Source organism: Vidua chalybeata, chromosome 17, assembly GCF_026979565.1.
Source record: "Vidua chalybeata isolate OUT-0048 chromosome 17, bVidCha1 merged haplotype, whole genome shotgun sequence".
NCBI lineage: Eukaryota > Metazoa > Chordata > Aves > Passeriformes > Viduidae > Vidua > Vidua chalybeata.
In genome coordinates, this window is record NC_071546.1 from 78,304 (window position 1) to 95,414 (window position 17,111).

The 17,111-nt window shown below is 42.9% G+C and overlaps 1 protein-coding gene across 1 annotated transcript; it reads left to right on the forward strand.

Moving 5' to 3' along the window:
- The first annotated feature begins 101 nt into the window (after positions 1 to 101).
- Positions 102 to 1,920, forward strand: LOC128796563 (uncharacterized). The gene is made up of 2 exons (XM_053958351.1): positions 102 to 1,306; positions 1,363 to 1,920. The coding sequence occupies exons 1-2, from the start codon at positions 102 to 104 to the stop codon at positions 1,418 to 1,420; spliced, it is 1,263 nt and encodes a 420-aa protein (XP_053814326.1). The 3' UTR covers positions 1,421 to 1,920.
- The last annotated feature ends 15,191 nt before the right edge of the window (positions 1,921 to 17,111 follow it).

Sequence of the window (17,111 nt, forward strand, 5' to 3'; positions counted from 1 at the left end):
TAGTGCTTATTTAGTAAATAAAAACGGGGGAGGTTGGGGAGGGACCACTGAGGAAAATTTATCATTCAAGTTATGCTTTCTTTTATCACAAGACGCTGAGGATGACTACCGCCTTGAGGACACCTCTGAAACATCTGATGCTCCTGATCGTCATCATCTGGCTGTCACCGGTCAGGAGCTGGATAGTCCCACAGCTGAGAGAAAACATATGGGTCACGCTGGCGAAGTCCTTGAAGCAGGACAACTTCTGTATGGCCATGGGAAGTGTGGACAATCCGTTATCCACGTGCCTGGTAGGAGTCCCCCTGTCGCCAAACGACTATCCATATGCAGGAAAAAAACCTAATCCTGTGGACACCTGGGATGAGTGGACGAGGATTCTGCCATATGCACCACAGGAGCCCCAAGAATTGGACCTATTGGGCTCCTCTCAGGCAACATATTGTGTCAGGTTTAGGTACCAGCCCTCCCAGAAAGACTGGGATCAAATGGCTAAACTCCACCCCGCTGGTACCCAAGAAGTAAAAAGACACGATGTATCTCCCCACGATGGGAGATACCATGCAGCAAATTGGTGCAATTACACCTCGACCATGGTATCTAGGTCCTCCTCAGTTCTCAGGGTGCTCCCCAGGGGGGTTTTTCTCATCTGCGGCGACAGGGTGTGGGCAGGGATTCCCTCCCAAATCCAGGGAGGCCCCTGCAGCCTTGGGCAGCTTACCACACTGACACCGAACAAAACCCAAATTTTAAATTGGAAAAACGAAAATAAATTGGCTCGCAAAAAGAGATCCTATAACCAATTCGAGGAAAATTGTGATTCAAAAATTTACAATTGGGGAAAGACGAAGAGAGTCACGGTATCCATATTTTTACCATGGTATGCCACAGCAAAGGCCCTCGGTGAGCTTTCTCACCTCGAGTGTTGGCTCAGTAAGCAGGCCAACGCCACGTCCGCTGCCCTTTCCGACTTGCTAGCGGACGAAGAAGTCACCCGGCACGCCACACTGCAAAATAGGGCTGCTATTGACTTCTTACTGCTCGCCCATGGCCACGGCTGTGAGGACTTTGAAGGAATGTGCTGCTTCAATCTGGCATCAAAGAGCACATCCATCCAAGCTAATATCCAGCGGATCCGAGAGCAAGTTGACGACCTCAAGACTGAGACCTCGACTGTAGATCCTGTGAATAAACTGCTGTCTCAATGGGGTGTCCCAGGGTGGGTTGCTGTCATCCTCAGGGGACTCTTTTGGATCTTTCTGATAATGTTCATGATCTCGGTTGCTTTATTTTTGTTTAGACGTATGTTGCTTAAAACGCTGGGAAGTGCTTATTTAATAAATAAAAACGGGGGAGATGTAGGAGGAGGGGTTGGGGAAGGCAGTCTAGGGTTGCCATGGGAAACAGCAGTTGTTGTTGAACAGAGTTCTCCACCCCCTTTTGTAAGAGAATTGTACCCTCCCCCTGTCCTGTCAGTTATTGTTCAAGTCTGCCCCTTAGCCTAGAATCTTCTCTGTTCCACGTTTTCCCTTTGGTTCTTCCACCAAGAACACTCCTTTCCCTTTTCCCCACTGGTTAATGTTGTATTTCCCCTCCCTTTAGCCTTCTCCAGATTGTACCCTCGAATGCTAAACCCTCCTACCCCTACGCAGTAAAAGAATCCTCACCCCGCCCTTCGGGGCTCTCGGAATCTGCCTCCCTTCTGCTTCGTTGTCTCCCGTTTGCCCCTTCTGCGACCCTTCAATAAACGAGCAGGATTTCAGCAACCCGAGTGTCCCTCCCGTTCTTCTGGTGGACCCTCAGATGTACCAGCTATCCGAGCTTCGTGCCGAGTGCCTAAAAGCCCCCACGGCTCGGCAACTGGGAGATCCTTTGCATTACAGGGCGAATAAAGGGGGGATGAATGTGTGTGAATGAGAGGTGGGCTGGTTACCCCAGACCTGCTAAGCGAGAGCGGCAGTCTCCCATGCTGCGTTTCCGTCTTTTTCGCGAGAAAAGCGGCCAGTAAAGAGACTAAGCGAGTGATAAAAAGAGTGAGAGAACCCCCGCCTGGGACTGGGTCTCAGAGAAAGAGTGGGACCCCTTAGTGTGTGTGGGGGGGGAAAGGTAATTAATTAGAAAAAAAATTTAATTAAAAGGTAAAAAGAGGGTTTTCTTGGCATAATCTATTGGGGAAAAATAAAAGGTAAAATGTGTAGGAGGGGCCCCTAAAAATTCTGCTGGATTGAGGGATAAGAATGCCCAAGAACATCCAAGATCAAACCTGCTGGATTGAGGGATTAATGTTCCAAGAGCATCCAGGGTTAAGTCAAACCTGCTGGGTTGAGGGATTAACATTCCAAGAGCAGCCAGAATTAAGTTTGCTGGGTTGTTGAGAGCACCCAAGATTGAGTAAAAATTTTGCCAGTTTGAAGATAAGTCTGACAGGATCTAGAGTTGGGAACCACACAGCTAGATTGAGGGGTATCCAAGAACACTGGGACTAGCCAGGGACACCTAAAAGTGTAATAGGTGTGTTGAAAAATAAAAGGTACCTTGTTGTTGTGGTTGTTTTGTTATGTGTAAGAGTAAGTAAAAATAAAGTTAAGTGAATGTAGACGAAGGAAAGTATATGTATGCATCCTGCCCTGTTAAGCAGCCTCACTGTGCTTCCCTGCTGTGACTGACAAACACAAGTTACGAACCCTCAGAACTGAAAAAGTTCAATCAAATATTGCTTCCATTGATGACCATGATATTGTCTATAATACCTTGTTACCACTTATGTTATGTAAGTGTTAATACCCCTATCCTACCAGTTCGTAAACCTGATGGGTCATACCGGTTAGTACAGGATCTGCGGGCCATAAACAAGGTAACTGAGGATCTGTATCCTGTGGTGGCCAATCCCTACATGTTATTAACTTGCTTAACAGCCGAGCTAACTTGGTTTACCGTTTTAGATTTAAAAGATGCCTTCTTTTGCCTTCCTATCCACGAAGCCAGAAAATTTTTGCATTTGAATGGGAAAATCCTAAGAGCGGGCGAAGAACTCAACTGACATGGACCAGACTCCCACAAGGATTCAAAAACTCACCCACTTTGTTTGGAGAACAACTTGCAAAAGAATTAGAGACCTGGGAAGCCCCTCCAGAGGAACGGAAGTTGCTACAGTACGTAGATGACATCCTGATAGCCACACGGACAAGGGAAGCATGCATGGCCTGGACGATAAGCCTCTTGAACTTTTTGGGGCTCCAAGGGTACCGAGTATCAAAGAAAAAAGCCCAAGTAGTAAAACAGAAAGTAACTTATCTGGGTTACAAAGTCAGTGCTAGACAACGTATCTTGGGCCAAAGCCGAAGGAGGCAATATGCCAGACCCCAAAACCTCAGACTGTAAAGGAACTACGAACTTTCCTGAGGATGACAGGGTGGTGCAGGTTATGGATCTATAACTATGGACTGTTTGTTAAGCCCTTATATGAACTGATTGCAACTGAAAGCAGGAACATCCAAGAGACAAAGGAAGCTACGCAAGCTTTCAACCAGCTGAAAAAAGCCCTCATGTCAGCTCCAGCCCTGAGATTGCCGGACGTGAGTAAGCCTTTCCTTTTATTCTCCCATGAGAAGCAAGGAATCGCCTTAGGAATACTAGCACAGGACCTCGGCCCATATCGGAGAGCAGTGGCTTACTTCTCTAAGCAATTGGATACAGCAGCTAAAGGGTGGCCTGGGTGCCTCAGAGCTGTTGCAGCAGTCGTACTGAACATCCAAGAAGCACACAAATTCATCCTAGGCCACAAAAGAATTGTGCTAGTGTCTCACACAGTGTCTGCAGTGCTAGAGGTAAAAGGTGGGCATTGGCTTTCCCCACAACGGCTCCTGAGATACCAAGCTATCATAGTGGAGCAAGATGATGTAGAGATAGTAGTGACTAACATTGTCAATCCAGCCTCCTTCCTCAGTAGAAACCAAGGGGAACCAGTGGAACATGACTGCCTGGAGACCATTGAAGCCACTTACTCCAGCTGCCCTGACTCGAAGGACACCCCTCTGGAGAATGCAGAAGTCTCATTTACTGATGGAAGCAGTTATATCATCAGTGGAAAACGGCACGCCGGGTAGGCAGTTACAACGTGCAAGGAAGTAATATCATCTGGGCCCCTGCCAACAAATACCTCTGCACAGAAGGCCGAGATAATTGCTCTAACTCGGGCCCTAGAATTGGCAAGAGGGAAAGAAATAAACATCTACACGGACTCGAAGTATGCATTTGGAGTAGTGCATGCTCACAGAGCCATTTAGAAAGAGAGAGGACTGCTGAACTCTCAAGGGAAAAATATTAAAGATGCATCAGAAGTACTGCGACTTCTAGAAGCAGTCCAGTTGCCAGAGAAAGTAGCGATCATGCACATTAAGGCACATCAGAAGATAAACTCAGAATTGGAAGAAGGAAACGAGCTGGCAGATAGGGAAGCAAAAGAAGCAGCAAGAATTGAGGTCATAACTGAGGCAGCCCTGATTCCAGACGGGCAAATTTCCCCTAAAGGTAAGCCAAGATACAACAAACTAGAAAAAAAATTAATCTATGAGCAAAAAGGAGACTATAACCAAGAGGGATGGGTCACCATTGAAGGAAAATTAGTTCTACCCTCCTATTTATTATGGTCCCTAATAAAGGAAGAACACCAGAAAACCATTGGGGTATTGATGCTCTAGCATAACTAGACATTTACAACTCGACAATGTGACCTTTGCCTCCAGACCAACCCCAAAAATACTCCCAAACCAAAGCTTAGCCTGATTAGGAAGGGTCATGGGCCGGAGCAGCCATGGCAGATTGATTATACAGAATTGCCAAGAAAAGGGGGGTATAAGTTTTTACTGGTGCTAACAGATACCTTTTCAGGATGGCCAGAAGCATTCCCCACCAGGACTTCTAAAGCTCAAGAAGTAACTAAGGTAATGGTACAAGAAAACATACCACGCTTTAGAGTCCTGGCCACAATCTCCTCAAATAGAGGACCACATTTTATTGTAAAATTCGTGCAACAAGTTAGCCAATACTTGAACATAGACTGAGAACTTCACACCCCATATAACCCACAATCAAGTGGTCAGGTAAAAAAAAATGAATCATTTGATCAAACAACAAATTGTACAATTGGGACAAGAAGCTAATTTGTCATGGACTCAATCCCTCCCATTAGCACTACTGCAGATCCGAACCAAACCCAAGACTAAAGAAAAGCTAAACCACTTTGAATTGCTTTATGAAAAATCATATGGGGTGCGAAAGAGAATGTCTCCCAAGACATGTCACTAACCTCCTGTATGTTAAGTCTCTTAACTTGGTGTATCCAGCACCAATCACTAGCTAATAAACACAAGTCATAACTAGTGAAATACACTGTTTAGAAGACTTTATGTCACCCAATTATAATTCTATTAATTTTAGTTACTGTAAGTTTAATGATGTCTACTTTAACACTCATGTAGAATTCGAGGATGTTAAAACACATGGCCAGTCTGACATCACTCTCTAGAACTCATAGAATCTTACTGAAAGAGGACGGTCATGATAGTAGATCAGAATTTAAATCCAGACCCCTGTAGTAAAAGAATTTACTATATTTTAAGAAAAGGGGGGACTGAAGCAGAGATTTTTAGAGTTAGGTTAACAAAATGAATTAAGCATTTCCAATTTAGCTTGTAGAGTTATGTGTTGAATTTTCAACCTTTTACTTAAGAAACCCCTGCCTAGTACAAAGGGCATAGGAAAATGCAAATTTCGGAAGCTTCTTGCATAAAGAACAATACCAGAAGAAGCAAAGAACCCAGATAAAGAAGCTCCTCTGTCTCCAAGCCTATCAAGACTGACAGACGTACTCAGATAAGCACCAAAGGACCAAAAGCGCACGCGCAGAGAGGAAAAGTTCAAAAGTTCAATCATGAGGAAGACCACAATCTTCAGCCTCAGGACCACCAAGAGACCCCCCCGTACGACCACCACAGCAAACCACGCATGCCCAGAAGGGCGTGGACTTACTTAGCATGAGAAGCGAGGACAGGCGGGGCCAGGGGTTGAATACGCATGAAAAAGTTGTGCAGTTTATTGCATATGGAACGTCTTTAAGAATAAAAGTGTGGGTCAGACTGAGGCTCGGAACACAAGTTTTGGAGAGCTATCTCACTTGTGCCGGGCGCTGACATACATACCCATTTCATAACGACCCCAGGTTATGGAGTCTATTTATTTATTCCGCGTATCGTTTTAGAGGTTTCTTCCCTTCGCCAGGCTGCAACGTGCCCGCTAGTACCAAGAACTGGGCAGGAGTGGGCAGAGAGCACGGCCATCTGCCAGCAGGTTGCAGCTTGCCCAGGAAAGCGCAGTGTCCTTGGAATGTGCAGCAAATCTTATTTCCTGGCAAAGTCGGGCTAAGTGAGCAGTGCTGGTACACTTTCTCCTTGAGAACTGGAGCGGAAAAGCTTTTGGCTAAGATGTAGGCGACTAGAGAGGCAGAATACGCAGCTCCGGAGCTGGCCGAAAGCAAGTGCCTCTTGCCGGCGTCTTTCGGCAGAAGCGGCGCTTCGGAGCGCACCGCTGCCGCTCCAGTGATCTGTGCGCGAAGTAGCCGCTTCTTGTCCTCCGGCAGCCGGAGATCGCGGTAGCTTGCAAGAGGCGAAGAACGAAGCCGCCAAGAAGCCGGCTTGTGTGCGAAGCTCGCAGACAGCTGCGGGACGGTGGCTGCTGCTCTCCTGCCTCTTGAATTCACTTTTGGCATGCCAATGGGAGGTGTTCCAGGACAACTTTCCTGGGTTTTGACAAAGTCGTCATGCATCCCACCTTGGAAATTCTTGTTGCTCCCCAGAGGCTCCGAGATGCAGAGAACACGGTGGCAGCTGCTGAAAAGAAGGGCAACTGTGAGTTGGTCAAGAAGCAAGAACCTAGGCAGCTGACTGTGCTTGGCAAGAAGCAGCTGCTGGATTCTTGCAATTGCCTTCAGTGCGCACAGAAGCCCGCTGCTCTGCTGCTTGGTTTTTCGCCTTCAGTCAATTACACACTGCTGAAGCTGAGGCAGGCTGTTCAGCTTTGCTGCTTTTCAGCATCTCAGCTGCCCTTCTGCTCTATGACAGCTCTCGAGGCTTCTTGCCTTCGCCAGGCTGCAACGTGCCTGCTACTACCCAGAGCTGGGCAGGAGTGGGCAGAGAGCACGGCCATCTGCCAGCAGGTTGCAGCTTGCCCAGGAAAGTGCAGTGCCCTTGGAATGTGCAGCAAATCCAATTTCCGGGCACGGTCGGGCTAAGTGAGCAGTGCTGGTACACTTTCTCCTTGAGAACTGGAGCGGAAAAACTTTTCGCTAAGATGTAGGTGACTAGAGAGGCAGAATACGCAGCTCCGGAGCTGGCCGAAAGCAAGTGCCGCTTGCCGGCGTCTTTCGGCAGAAGCGTCTCTTCGGAGCGCACCGCTGCCGCTCCAGTGATCTGTGCGCGAAGTAGCCGCTTCTTGTCCTCCGGCAGCCGGAGATCGCGGTAGCTTGCAAGAGGCGAAGAACGAAGCCGCCAAGAAGCCGGCTATGTGTGTGAAGCTCGCAGACTGCTGCAGGACAGCGGCTGCTGCTCTCCTGCCTGTTGAATTCACTCTCGGCATGCCAATGGAAGGTGTTCCAGGAAAACCTTCCTGTGTTTTTATTTCAGTTTTCACGCATCCCTCCCTGTTAATTCTTCTTGCTCCCCAGAGGCTCCGAGATGCAGAGAACACGGTGGCAGCTGATGAAAAAAGGGCAATTGTGAGTTTGTCAATAAGCAAGAACATAGGCAGCTGAACTGTGCTTGGCAAGGAGCAGCTGGCTGTGCTTGGCAAGGAGCAGCTGCTGGATTCTTGCTATTGCCTTCAGTGCGCACAGAAGCCCGCTGCTCTTTTTTTCCATTTTCGCATTCAGTCATTGTCCACTGTTGAAGCCTAGCCAGGCTGTTCAGCTTTGTTGCTTTTCAGCATCTCAGCTGTCCTTCTGCTCTGTTACAGCTCTCGAGGTTTCTTGCCTTCGCCAGGCTGCAACCTGCCCGCTACTAGGAAGAGCTGGGCAGGAGTGGGCACAGAGCATGTTCATCTGCCAGCACTTTGCAGCTTGCACCGGAAAGTGCAGTGTCCTAGGTATGTGCAGCAAATCCAATTTCTTGGCAAGATAGGGCTCTGGCAGTTTGGAACGTGCGGTTGGGGCAGAATGGCTTTGGGACATATCCTTGGTTGTTGGGAACTTTTGGAGTTGGCCAACCACTCAGGGCCAGAGGCTCCTGAATTCAAAGATGTTCCAGAAATGGCTGCGGTCCGTTCTCTTCTTTGCTGCCTATGCTAACACTGAGCTGCAAAAAAAATAAAATTACTAGGAAGATTGTTCATTTTAGGTTAAATTTGTAAATGCTGTTTGGCATACATTGTTAAATGACAAGATGTTCTTTTAAAAAATGACATCTTAAGGGATAAGTTCTGTTTCAAAGAGGTTTTGAAACAGTTGTTTCTGGGGAAAAAAAAATGAAAATGACATCTAAGGTTTTTAGCCATACCGTTTTGAAGATTGTTTCAAAACACTGATCCTTCATCTTGGAGGAAGAGAGGACCATAAATGCGAGCCATTTCACAATGGAGTTCTATATGGTTCTGGTTGGGATTACTTGACGTCATTTCTTGTCAAGTCGAGGGTCTGCACTTAGCTCTCCAATCACTTCCTTACCTGAAATCCATCTGCATTTGCTCCTTTCTCCAGAGTGCCCCTTTCTTAATGATGATATACTCCATATATGCACTAGATTATTCAATTATCGTGGGTGTCTCTTACTTTCTATTTACAAATTGGCAGGAACGGAATGGATACTTACAGTTGCTTCTGGACATTAGTCTTCTTTGGACAAGTTTTCTTTCGACAATGTTCAAGCAGCAATAGCAAACAGGAAGTAGAGCTTGCAGCAAAGAAAGACACTCTTCTTCTTTTTCCAATTTCCTGGAGTTAAATACATGCCAAAAGGCTTTTCTTTGTACTAATACTGTCTTGTAGGAACACTTGATAGAATCCTACCTTTGATAAATTACTAATGGGCTACTTTTCCAGAAGGAAGAAGATTTGTCTTTTAATCATATGTAAGTTGGAAAGATGAACTTGTGCACCAGCCTTATGGAATGTACTCCTACTTCTTCATTAGTCTCACAACCTTCTTTAGAAAATATGCACTCCGTGTAACTTCAGAAGAAGAACTTTAGGCATCTTCATTCTATTGATGTCATTTTTTTTCCTACCATGCTGTTCTTCTTTGATTTTGAACTCATTTTTACCACTATAAATAATTTTCCATGACACCTATGGAAAAGACCAGTTCTGTTGATTCAATATTGCAGCATCAGCCCATTGTTTCTAATGCTTTCAACATGGTCCCCACCATATCTGACAGCTAGACAGCAGAGCTTAGCAACAGTAAATGGAAATAACTTCGGAACAATTGCAGTCCATTTCCCAGGAAGGGCTTGCTTTCTGCCACTGCCAATTTTCCCAGAGATATTGTCTGGTCAACAGTTGCAGCAAAAGAGTCTTCGTGCACCAACCTTGGGGAAAGTTCTTCCTCCCATTTCCTAGAGAATGCAAAGAGGGTTAAAAAGTGCTGCTTCCAGCCCTTCTGTGCACTCTCTGTTCCAAGACGGGGGTGACCCCAGAAAGAAGTTTTTGATCTCTCTTCAGAAACAAAGCACAGCATCACCTCATTCATCTTTTTCTGGGACTCCTAGCATGTAAAGACTAAGAGGCTCCCTTGCTTGCTAAAGTGTGTTCAGCAAACAATCTTTGATCCATCCGCAAATTGGAACACCACTACAATAGAGTCAATGCCAATGCTGGCAGGGCAATACCCTAGTAGTAACATGCCACTATTAGAAGACTGTGTAAAAATATTCCTGTGCGAAGAAATCAGAGTGAAAAATAAAAGTGGGAAGAACTGCACATTGTTCTGGAAAAAACCTCCTGCAACAATCTTACAGCCATCATTTGGTGGTATGATTTTTACCCCTTGGGGTTCTTTTTAATTTGGTATAAGATAAAATATGACTGCATCTTGATGGATTCTGAATAGAAGTACAACCATTTCTTCGTAGCATAGAAGTGAGCCATTTGAACAAGTGCAAATGTCCTTTTGGAATACATATGCTATAGCACACTGTGAAAGTAATTAGCTCGAGCTAGAAATTCAAAGGTTGAAAACTATTTGGAATCAAGCAAGTCTAAGGTGATAGTAGAAGAAAACAGAAGTTTTCTTCTTGTGGTGAAAAAAAGAGGAGTCAATGGTACAGTGCAGGTGTATTGTTTCACTTCCTAAAATAGGGAGTAGGTTTGCTCTTGCCAATGGTTTTCATTAGGAAGGAAGAGATTTTTTTTGGAGAAAAAAATTTCCAAATGACTTTACACCAATGTTATGATACTTAATTTCACCAGTCGTGAAAAAATTTTCATCATTTGCTATGGAAATGATGATGGTCATGAAGACAAGGATGTCTAGGCCATGCATAAGGAACATCAAAAAGCATTAACTTGCAGGTAAGACTGAGGTCCAGGTAGGCTTTTTTTTTCTTTTTTTTATCTTTTCTTCTTTTTTTTTTAACAGTTCCAGGAAACAAAATGGTCTTAACTTGGAAATATAGCATTTGTAGAAATGAATTGGAAAACAGGAAATAAACTAAGAAAAATATTCAAGCAATAAAAGAGATGAGTTTTCTCTCACAGTTTAAGAGTGCCTTTGTATTTCTAAAAATACATTTGTAAAAATATATTTCTAAAAATATATTTCTAAAAATGTCTAAAAATATTAGGTAGCTAAATGATCAGCCATGATTTTAGAAAGCATCTGAACATTAAAAAGGTATAAATTTCTGCAGGACTTGGATGTCATGTATTCCTGAAAACCTTGCTATCTCTGCTGCCCAACCTTGATTCAATCTACTTCAATGCAGCTGTATTTCAGATGCTCAGTGAAACTCTCCATGGAATGCATATCGTTTAGAAATGATCTGCAGAAAAAGCTAGAGCCTTTTGAAGATCTTTTTCCGGAAATGGCATTTCAATTCTTTGGACAAACACACAGATGTGATTCCTGCTGTCTTCTTTCGGGCCACTTCATCCAGAGACCGCTCCTTTATAGCTCTATAGTTCTACTCTTCTGGTGATCCAAAGTTAGCACTGGCATTGTCCAACTGCATGGAATTACTGTATGCTAGACCTGCACACTGAGGATTTCTGGGTGCAGCATCACGTGAGCCCTACTAATGTCACCCTGTTGCTAGAAACTCAGCTACTCAGCTGGCTGACAGCTGGATCGTAATGGACAAGACTGTGCACTGATTTTGGAATACAAGGTACTAAAAAGGAGGCTGGAGGATTTCAGTATTTCTGCCTCCAGCAACACTACATCTTGGTCTTATGCATTCTTTTTGGCCATTTTAGTAATGAGCTTATATGATATGTTCTTTCAAGCAGAAATTTGTCCTAATAGATATAAACACACTGGTAGGTAAAAGTAGCCTAGAAAAGAGAACATTCAGATAGCGAGACACTAAAAGATAACATTCATATCTTCCCATTCAAGCCAGTGAAGAAAACAGGCAGGAGATCTTCAGATAACATGCTATGTGAATTGAAAAAGATCTGTCCTTATTTGAAGCAACTGAGAAACTCACACAAGGAAATACAGTTCAGAAAGATGAAAGGGTCACATATGATGTCTAATCTATACTTTTAATGTTTGAATGAAAAGAGATTTCTTGAAGTACAATCCTATACAATAAAGGTGAATTTGCAGAAGCAATTTTACTGGGTGTGTTACATCAACACAATGCTTTCTGATCCAACTGAGGATTCAGGAAGGCTACTTTGAAGTTAAAAGGATTTAGAAACATACAAATACCAAAACTGGCAGTTCATTAGCTTTAACAGTCTCTTTACGATAAGATTGATTTGGAACTTCTACTTGTACTGGGTCCAAAGCCATTAGGAATGCTGCAATATTAAAAAAAACAAACCAAAACAACTTTTTAAAAAATCTTTCAGACACCAGAGAAATGATGACTTTTAGGGGTTAATTAGTCCTTTAAAATTTTCTCTGGAAAAAGAGATAAAAAAACCTCTAATGACTGTGATCTATATTACAAAACCGCAAGGAAGCATGTAAGGGGCAAGAGCCTGTAATAAAAATACTATGCTGGGTTCAGCTGTTGAAGGCATTCCAGAATGGAATTCCAGAATGGAATGCCTTCCCACGTTTCAGAGGCTGTGGGAGGAAAAAAAAAAAAAAAAAAGAAGAAAACTGAGGAAAAAAATATTTGGAACATATTTTCCCATTCCTAGAGGGTATAACGGCTTTATTTCATTTTGTTCCCAGGACTATGTAATATCTTATGAAGTATTTTACAATAGAGAATGAGTCCAACTTAGGTTGCTTGCGTGCAATTTTTTTCCCCAAGTGTTATGGCAGCAAAAGAACAATTACATCAATGACAGATCAGGTTTTGCGGGAAGACATCTATGGCATGTTTAGTACACATCTACGACATGCTTTTTTTATTAAGGCATTTTTTTCAAGAAATCTCTCTACATTTAATTTTTCAAATTCTTTAACTCTAGAGTCGTTCAAATACTGAAAAACTCTCATTCAAACCAACACCTTGCTTTACAAGTATCAGCTACCAGAATTCTATTTCGGTTTTCTAGATCACAGCAATCAGTAGAGGGCAATTGTAGGTATCACCTGGAAAACAGATTTTCTTCTATCATAGTCTACATTTTTACAACTATCATTCTTATAGCAACAGAGTTGAATTTAAGATCATAAAAATTGTTTCTAGAGTGCTAAAATGATAAGAAATTGATTCTGGAAATTTACCGAAGCTCATTTGCTTTACAAGAGGAATGTGAGAACTGGAATATAGGCAACCAGGTGGTGAGAAACCCATTCCAAACCTACAACTGAATACCTTACCATGACGTGATTTGATCAAAGTAGAAAAGTCTAAAATGTTCTTAGTAAAAACACGGCTTGATCAAGCAGATTTCAACTGAAGAAAGAACTTGATTGGTTGTTAATTTCTGGAGGTTGAGACCGGAAACATAATTACTACGAATACAGTGAAGTCAATAGCTATTGATTCCTCAGACCCATCAAAATATCCAAGAAAGGCTTTGTTTGTTAGTGGCATGTAATAAAAGGTCACTGAATTAAATGACAGACACTTACTTTTGAATGGACAAGTCCTAAATTTACCCTAGGAGCAAGAAATGAAATTGCAAGCTGGTTTTAAGACAAAGGTAATCGTGCAACCGTGTCCTGTCTATTTGTTCAAGATCATATTGCAGTGCCTTTGTCAAGTAGAAATATTATCAGAAAAGCTGGAAGTGCACATTCATTGCAAAAAATCGAACTGCAGCAGTTTTCACAGGAAGCACTTCACGAAGCAGCAGTGTATCAAACTTCCTATCAAGCCTTCTGGATTAGTACTTGCAAGTTTCTCAAATGGATGAACCATAGTGTCATTTCAAGCCATTTGTTGGGAAAAAAATGTGTGGAGCATATATGGTGCCATGTCCATCATTTATAGCTTGCCAAAGAAGAAAATAGCCATTCTTAGAAATCTGCAACTACAGCATATGCAACATCCATGCAAAGCGCACACTAGAAATTCAGGTAGAAATGACAATTTCTTCAAGGGCTGATAACTGAAAAGAACAGAGCAGAGGCTGGGCTGCTGCATGTCCCTACAATTTTTTGTCCTCTTCTGGCAGAAATCGATTGAGCGGGAAGCTCATTTTAAACTTAATTTAAATAGTGATCTTGGATATTTCGACTCCATGAAAATCTACTTTTCAAAAGTAAAAGGTTAGGAATTGATTGGGAGGCTTGCTTCTTCAGCAGGGTGTTTGAAAAGTGATTATCAAAGCATACCAGTGAAATTTGGAGAATAGGAAAAGTCTATTAAACAAACTAAACTAACGAAAAGAAACGGACCTGATTTGTACAATCATGCACAGACACATATACATAGAGGCATCTATAAAAAGGAGCCTTTTATTCCTGTAACCAAACCATCTTAAGTTGCTTAAAACCATAGCAATAATGAAAAATAATATTTTCAATTTTAACTCATAGAAGAAATCGCTGCTACTTACTTAGAAGAAAAAATCATATTAGAAACAATAATCAGGCCAAAAGAATTTCAGAAGCAATATGGTTTCAAATAGACTTGGATACTTTCTAATCCTTCAACTGCCAAGAGCTACCTTTGTATAGTGGAAGAAAAGTGAAAAAGTGGCAACCGAAGGAACTGTTTCTTTGGTAGTTTGTGAGTTTGAGCTTTTCAGTTTTGTTTCTTGGTGTCTGTGGTTTTGGGTTTGTGGAATTTTTTGTCCTAAATATTTTGACTTTTTTGACGAAGAGTGGAAACCAGTATCTGTAACAATCTATATCAGAGCAACAAATTAATTCACCAGGAAAAACAACTAGATGAGGAGATTTTATTTTTTTATTTTTTTATTTTTTATTTTTTTTCCCCCCGAGTCTCGATTCTAATAGTGGGGTAAGTGCCTTTCAAGCAAGAAGTCAGAAATAAACATAGGAGCGTGTTGCTCTTAGAAGTCTGATGAGAAGCTCTGTTTGATAAATTATGAGTGGTTCTGGGATTCTGGAAAGAATAGAAAATTGTCTTTGCTCGATGGTAGGAAAAATAGTCGAGAAATATAATGGGAATACTCTTTGATTGAGAGCATTTTTCTTCAAGAAACAAAACCATATATGCTTTCTAATATTAAATGACAGAGCAGCCAATTGAACCATTTCTGAATTTTTTTCCCAACGTTCCAAAAAAAAAGCTTATGCAAATATTAGCAAAAAACCCCAAAATGAACCAATAAGTATGAAATGATAGAGTGTAAAGGGGACTAAAAATGCAAAAATTGCTGATGGGAATGTTAATGGGTGGCTAAACATGTTTTCACAGGGTACATGTCTCTAAAGAAAGATTCTAACTAAATGCCATGAATTCTTTAGATCATCATTTTATCCTCTTTCATATTTTAAATGGGAATGAAAAACATTATTAAGGACTCTAGATGTAGATCTCGGATTCATCTTACATGTCAAGCAAATTTTTTTCACTGCTTTGCTTGAAGTTCTGCTGACTGCTTTGCGCATTTCTTGACTTCCTTTTTTGCTTCTTTCTGCTTTCAATACTGGGCAATTAATGCCATTGACAAAGAGTATGATTTCTCTGACCTAAGCAAATGCATTTCATCTTTAGGCTCCCTTTCTATGAAAAGGGCAGAAAAGGATTTGCTTTACTCCACCTAACATTGATCCTTTTAGTAAAAGTCACCTGGAGAAATCTTTTTTTCTGCTGGCATTCAACTCAAGGATTGGAAGAATTGAGAAGTCTGGTAGGCACTGTAGCGTGGAGAGCCCTTCAAGCTCCTGGGGCGATATACTACAGAATCAAAAGATCAACTGCATGGACTCTACCGAGCAAAATTCTGACTAGAATCTCTTTCACATATAGATACGCCTTTGAAAGCCACATTGGAAGAAAAATCTCACCTCCTGTTCTCTGCAGGTATGCATATTTTTATTGATTATTTAGGATAGCTAGATGAAATCCTTATGTCTAAATTTAGGTGAGACAAAGCCCACTCTCAAGGCCTAGAAACCCCTGCCTAGAAGCTGCAAAACACACAATGCTGCACTTCTGTCAAATTTGCCAAAGCAATGACGATAGCATTAAATGTGTGCAAACAACCTGCACAGAAATTTTTAAAAGATATTCACAAGCTATTTTTCACCCGGGAGGATTTGAAGGCACATCTTTTATCTCTTCAGGGAATAAAAGCCCCAAAAGAGAGACGTTTTCTGAAATTAGCACTCTTGCTGCTACAAGTATTTAACTGCACATGACTTGGTTCAAAACGATCCCATTCAGAGAAAGATAGGTAAAGCCAGATAGGAAAGAAAATAAGAAATTTATTGCTCAGCCTGTGCGGAGGAACACAGAGAAAGATGGAAAACAGTGAGAAAACAAATAGAAGTAGAGATAAGGCGAGATATTCCGCAAGTTTGCTGAAAGGCTTAGGGATTATTTAATCAGTGACAAACTCACAGGACGCTGAACAACAGGGGCAAGACAGGCAAAAGTGTGCTGCCAGGGCACAGTTTCTCCTTGCAAAATGCAGTGGAAAAGCTTTTCGCTAAGATGTAGGAGACTAGAGAGGCAGAATACGCAGCTGCGGAGCTGGCCGAAAGTAAGTGCCGCTTCCCAGTGTCTTTTGGCAGAAGCGGCGCTTCGGAGCGCACCGCTGCCGCTCCAGTGATCTGTGCGCGAAGTAGCCGCTTCTTCGCCACCGGAAGCCGGAGATCGCAGTAGGTTGCAAGAGGCGAAGAACAAAGCTGCGAAGAAGAGGGCTTGTGTGCGAAGCTTGCAGACTGCTGCAGGACGGTGGCTGCCTGAGATCAGCCTCAGGTCACCTGATGCCCTGAGAGAGGTCACTTGAGGTCACCTGAGGTGAATTTCTTGCCTCTTTTTTTTTTTTTTTTTTTTTTTTTTCCCGCCATTTTGAGAAGGTCAAAAGCGTCCCGGCCGAGACACTCCCAAGATGGCCGCCGCGAAAGGACCTTGGTAGAGGGCTGCAGTGCTGCACTCTGGCCACAAGGTGGCAGCACTTCCACCAGCCCCAGCCGAGCCCTGCCGACCACCTTGGGGCTGCAAAAAGGAAAGGTGGGCAAAGAAGAACAGGTCACTTGAGGTCATTTGGGTTCACTTGATTTCACCAGAGGCCCTGACTATGGTCATTTGAGGTCATTTGGGGTGACTGGTGGTCATCTGAGCCTTGATCATGTTCACTTCAGGTCATTTTACATCCCTTGAGGTCACCGGAGGCCCTGACTGCGATCACTAGATGTCATCTGAGACTCTGATCGAGGTCACTTGAGGTCATTTGGGGTAACTTGAGGTCATCTGAGGACATGACTGGGATCACTAGATGTCATCTGAGACTCTGATTGAGGTCACTTGATGTCATTAGGGGTCACATGAGGTCACCTGAGGACCTCACTGGGATC

Bases quoted from the DNA above. Each gene is read 5' to 3' on its own strand.
- LOC128796563 (XM_053958351.1), top strand. From the start codon at position 102: ATGACTACCGCCTTGAGGACACCTCTGAAACATCTGATGCTCCTGATC. The intron at 1,307-1,362 runs GTTGCTTAAAAC...GGGGAGATGTAG, and splicing joins TTATTTTTGTTTAGACGTAT to GAGGAGGGGTTGGGGAAGGC.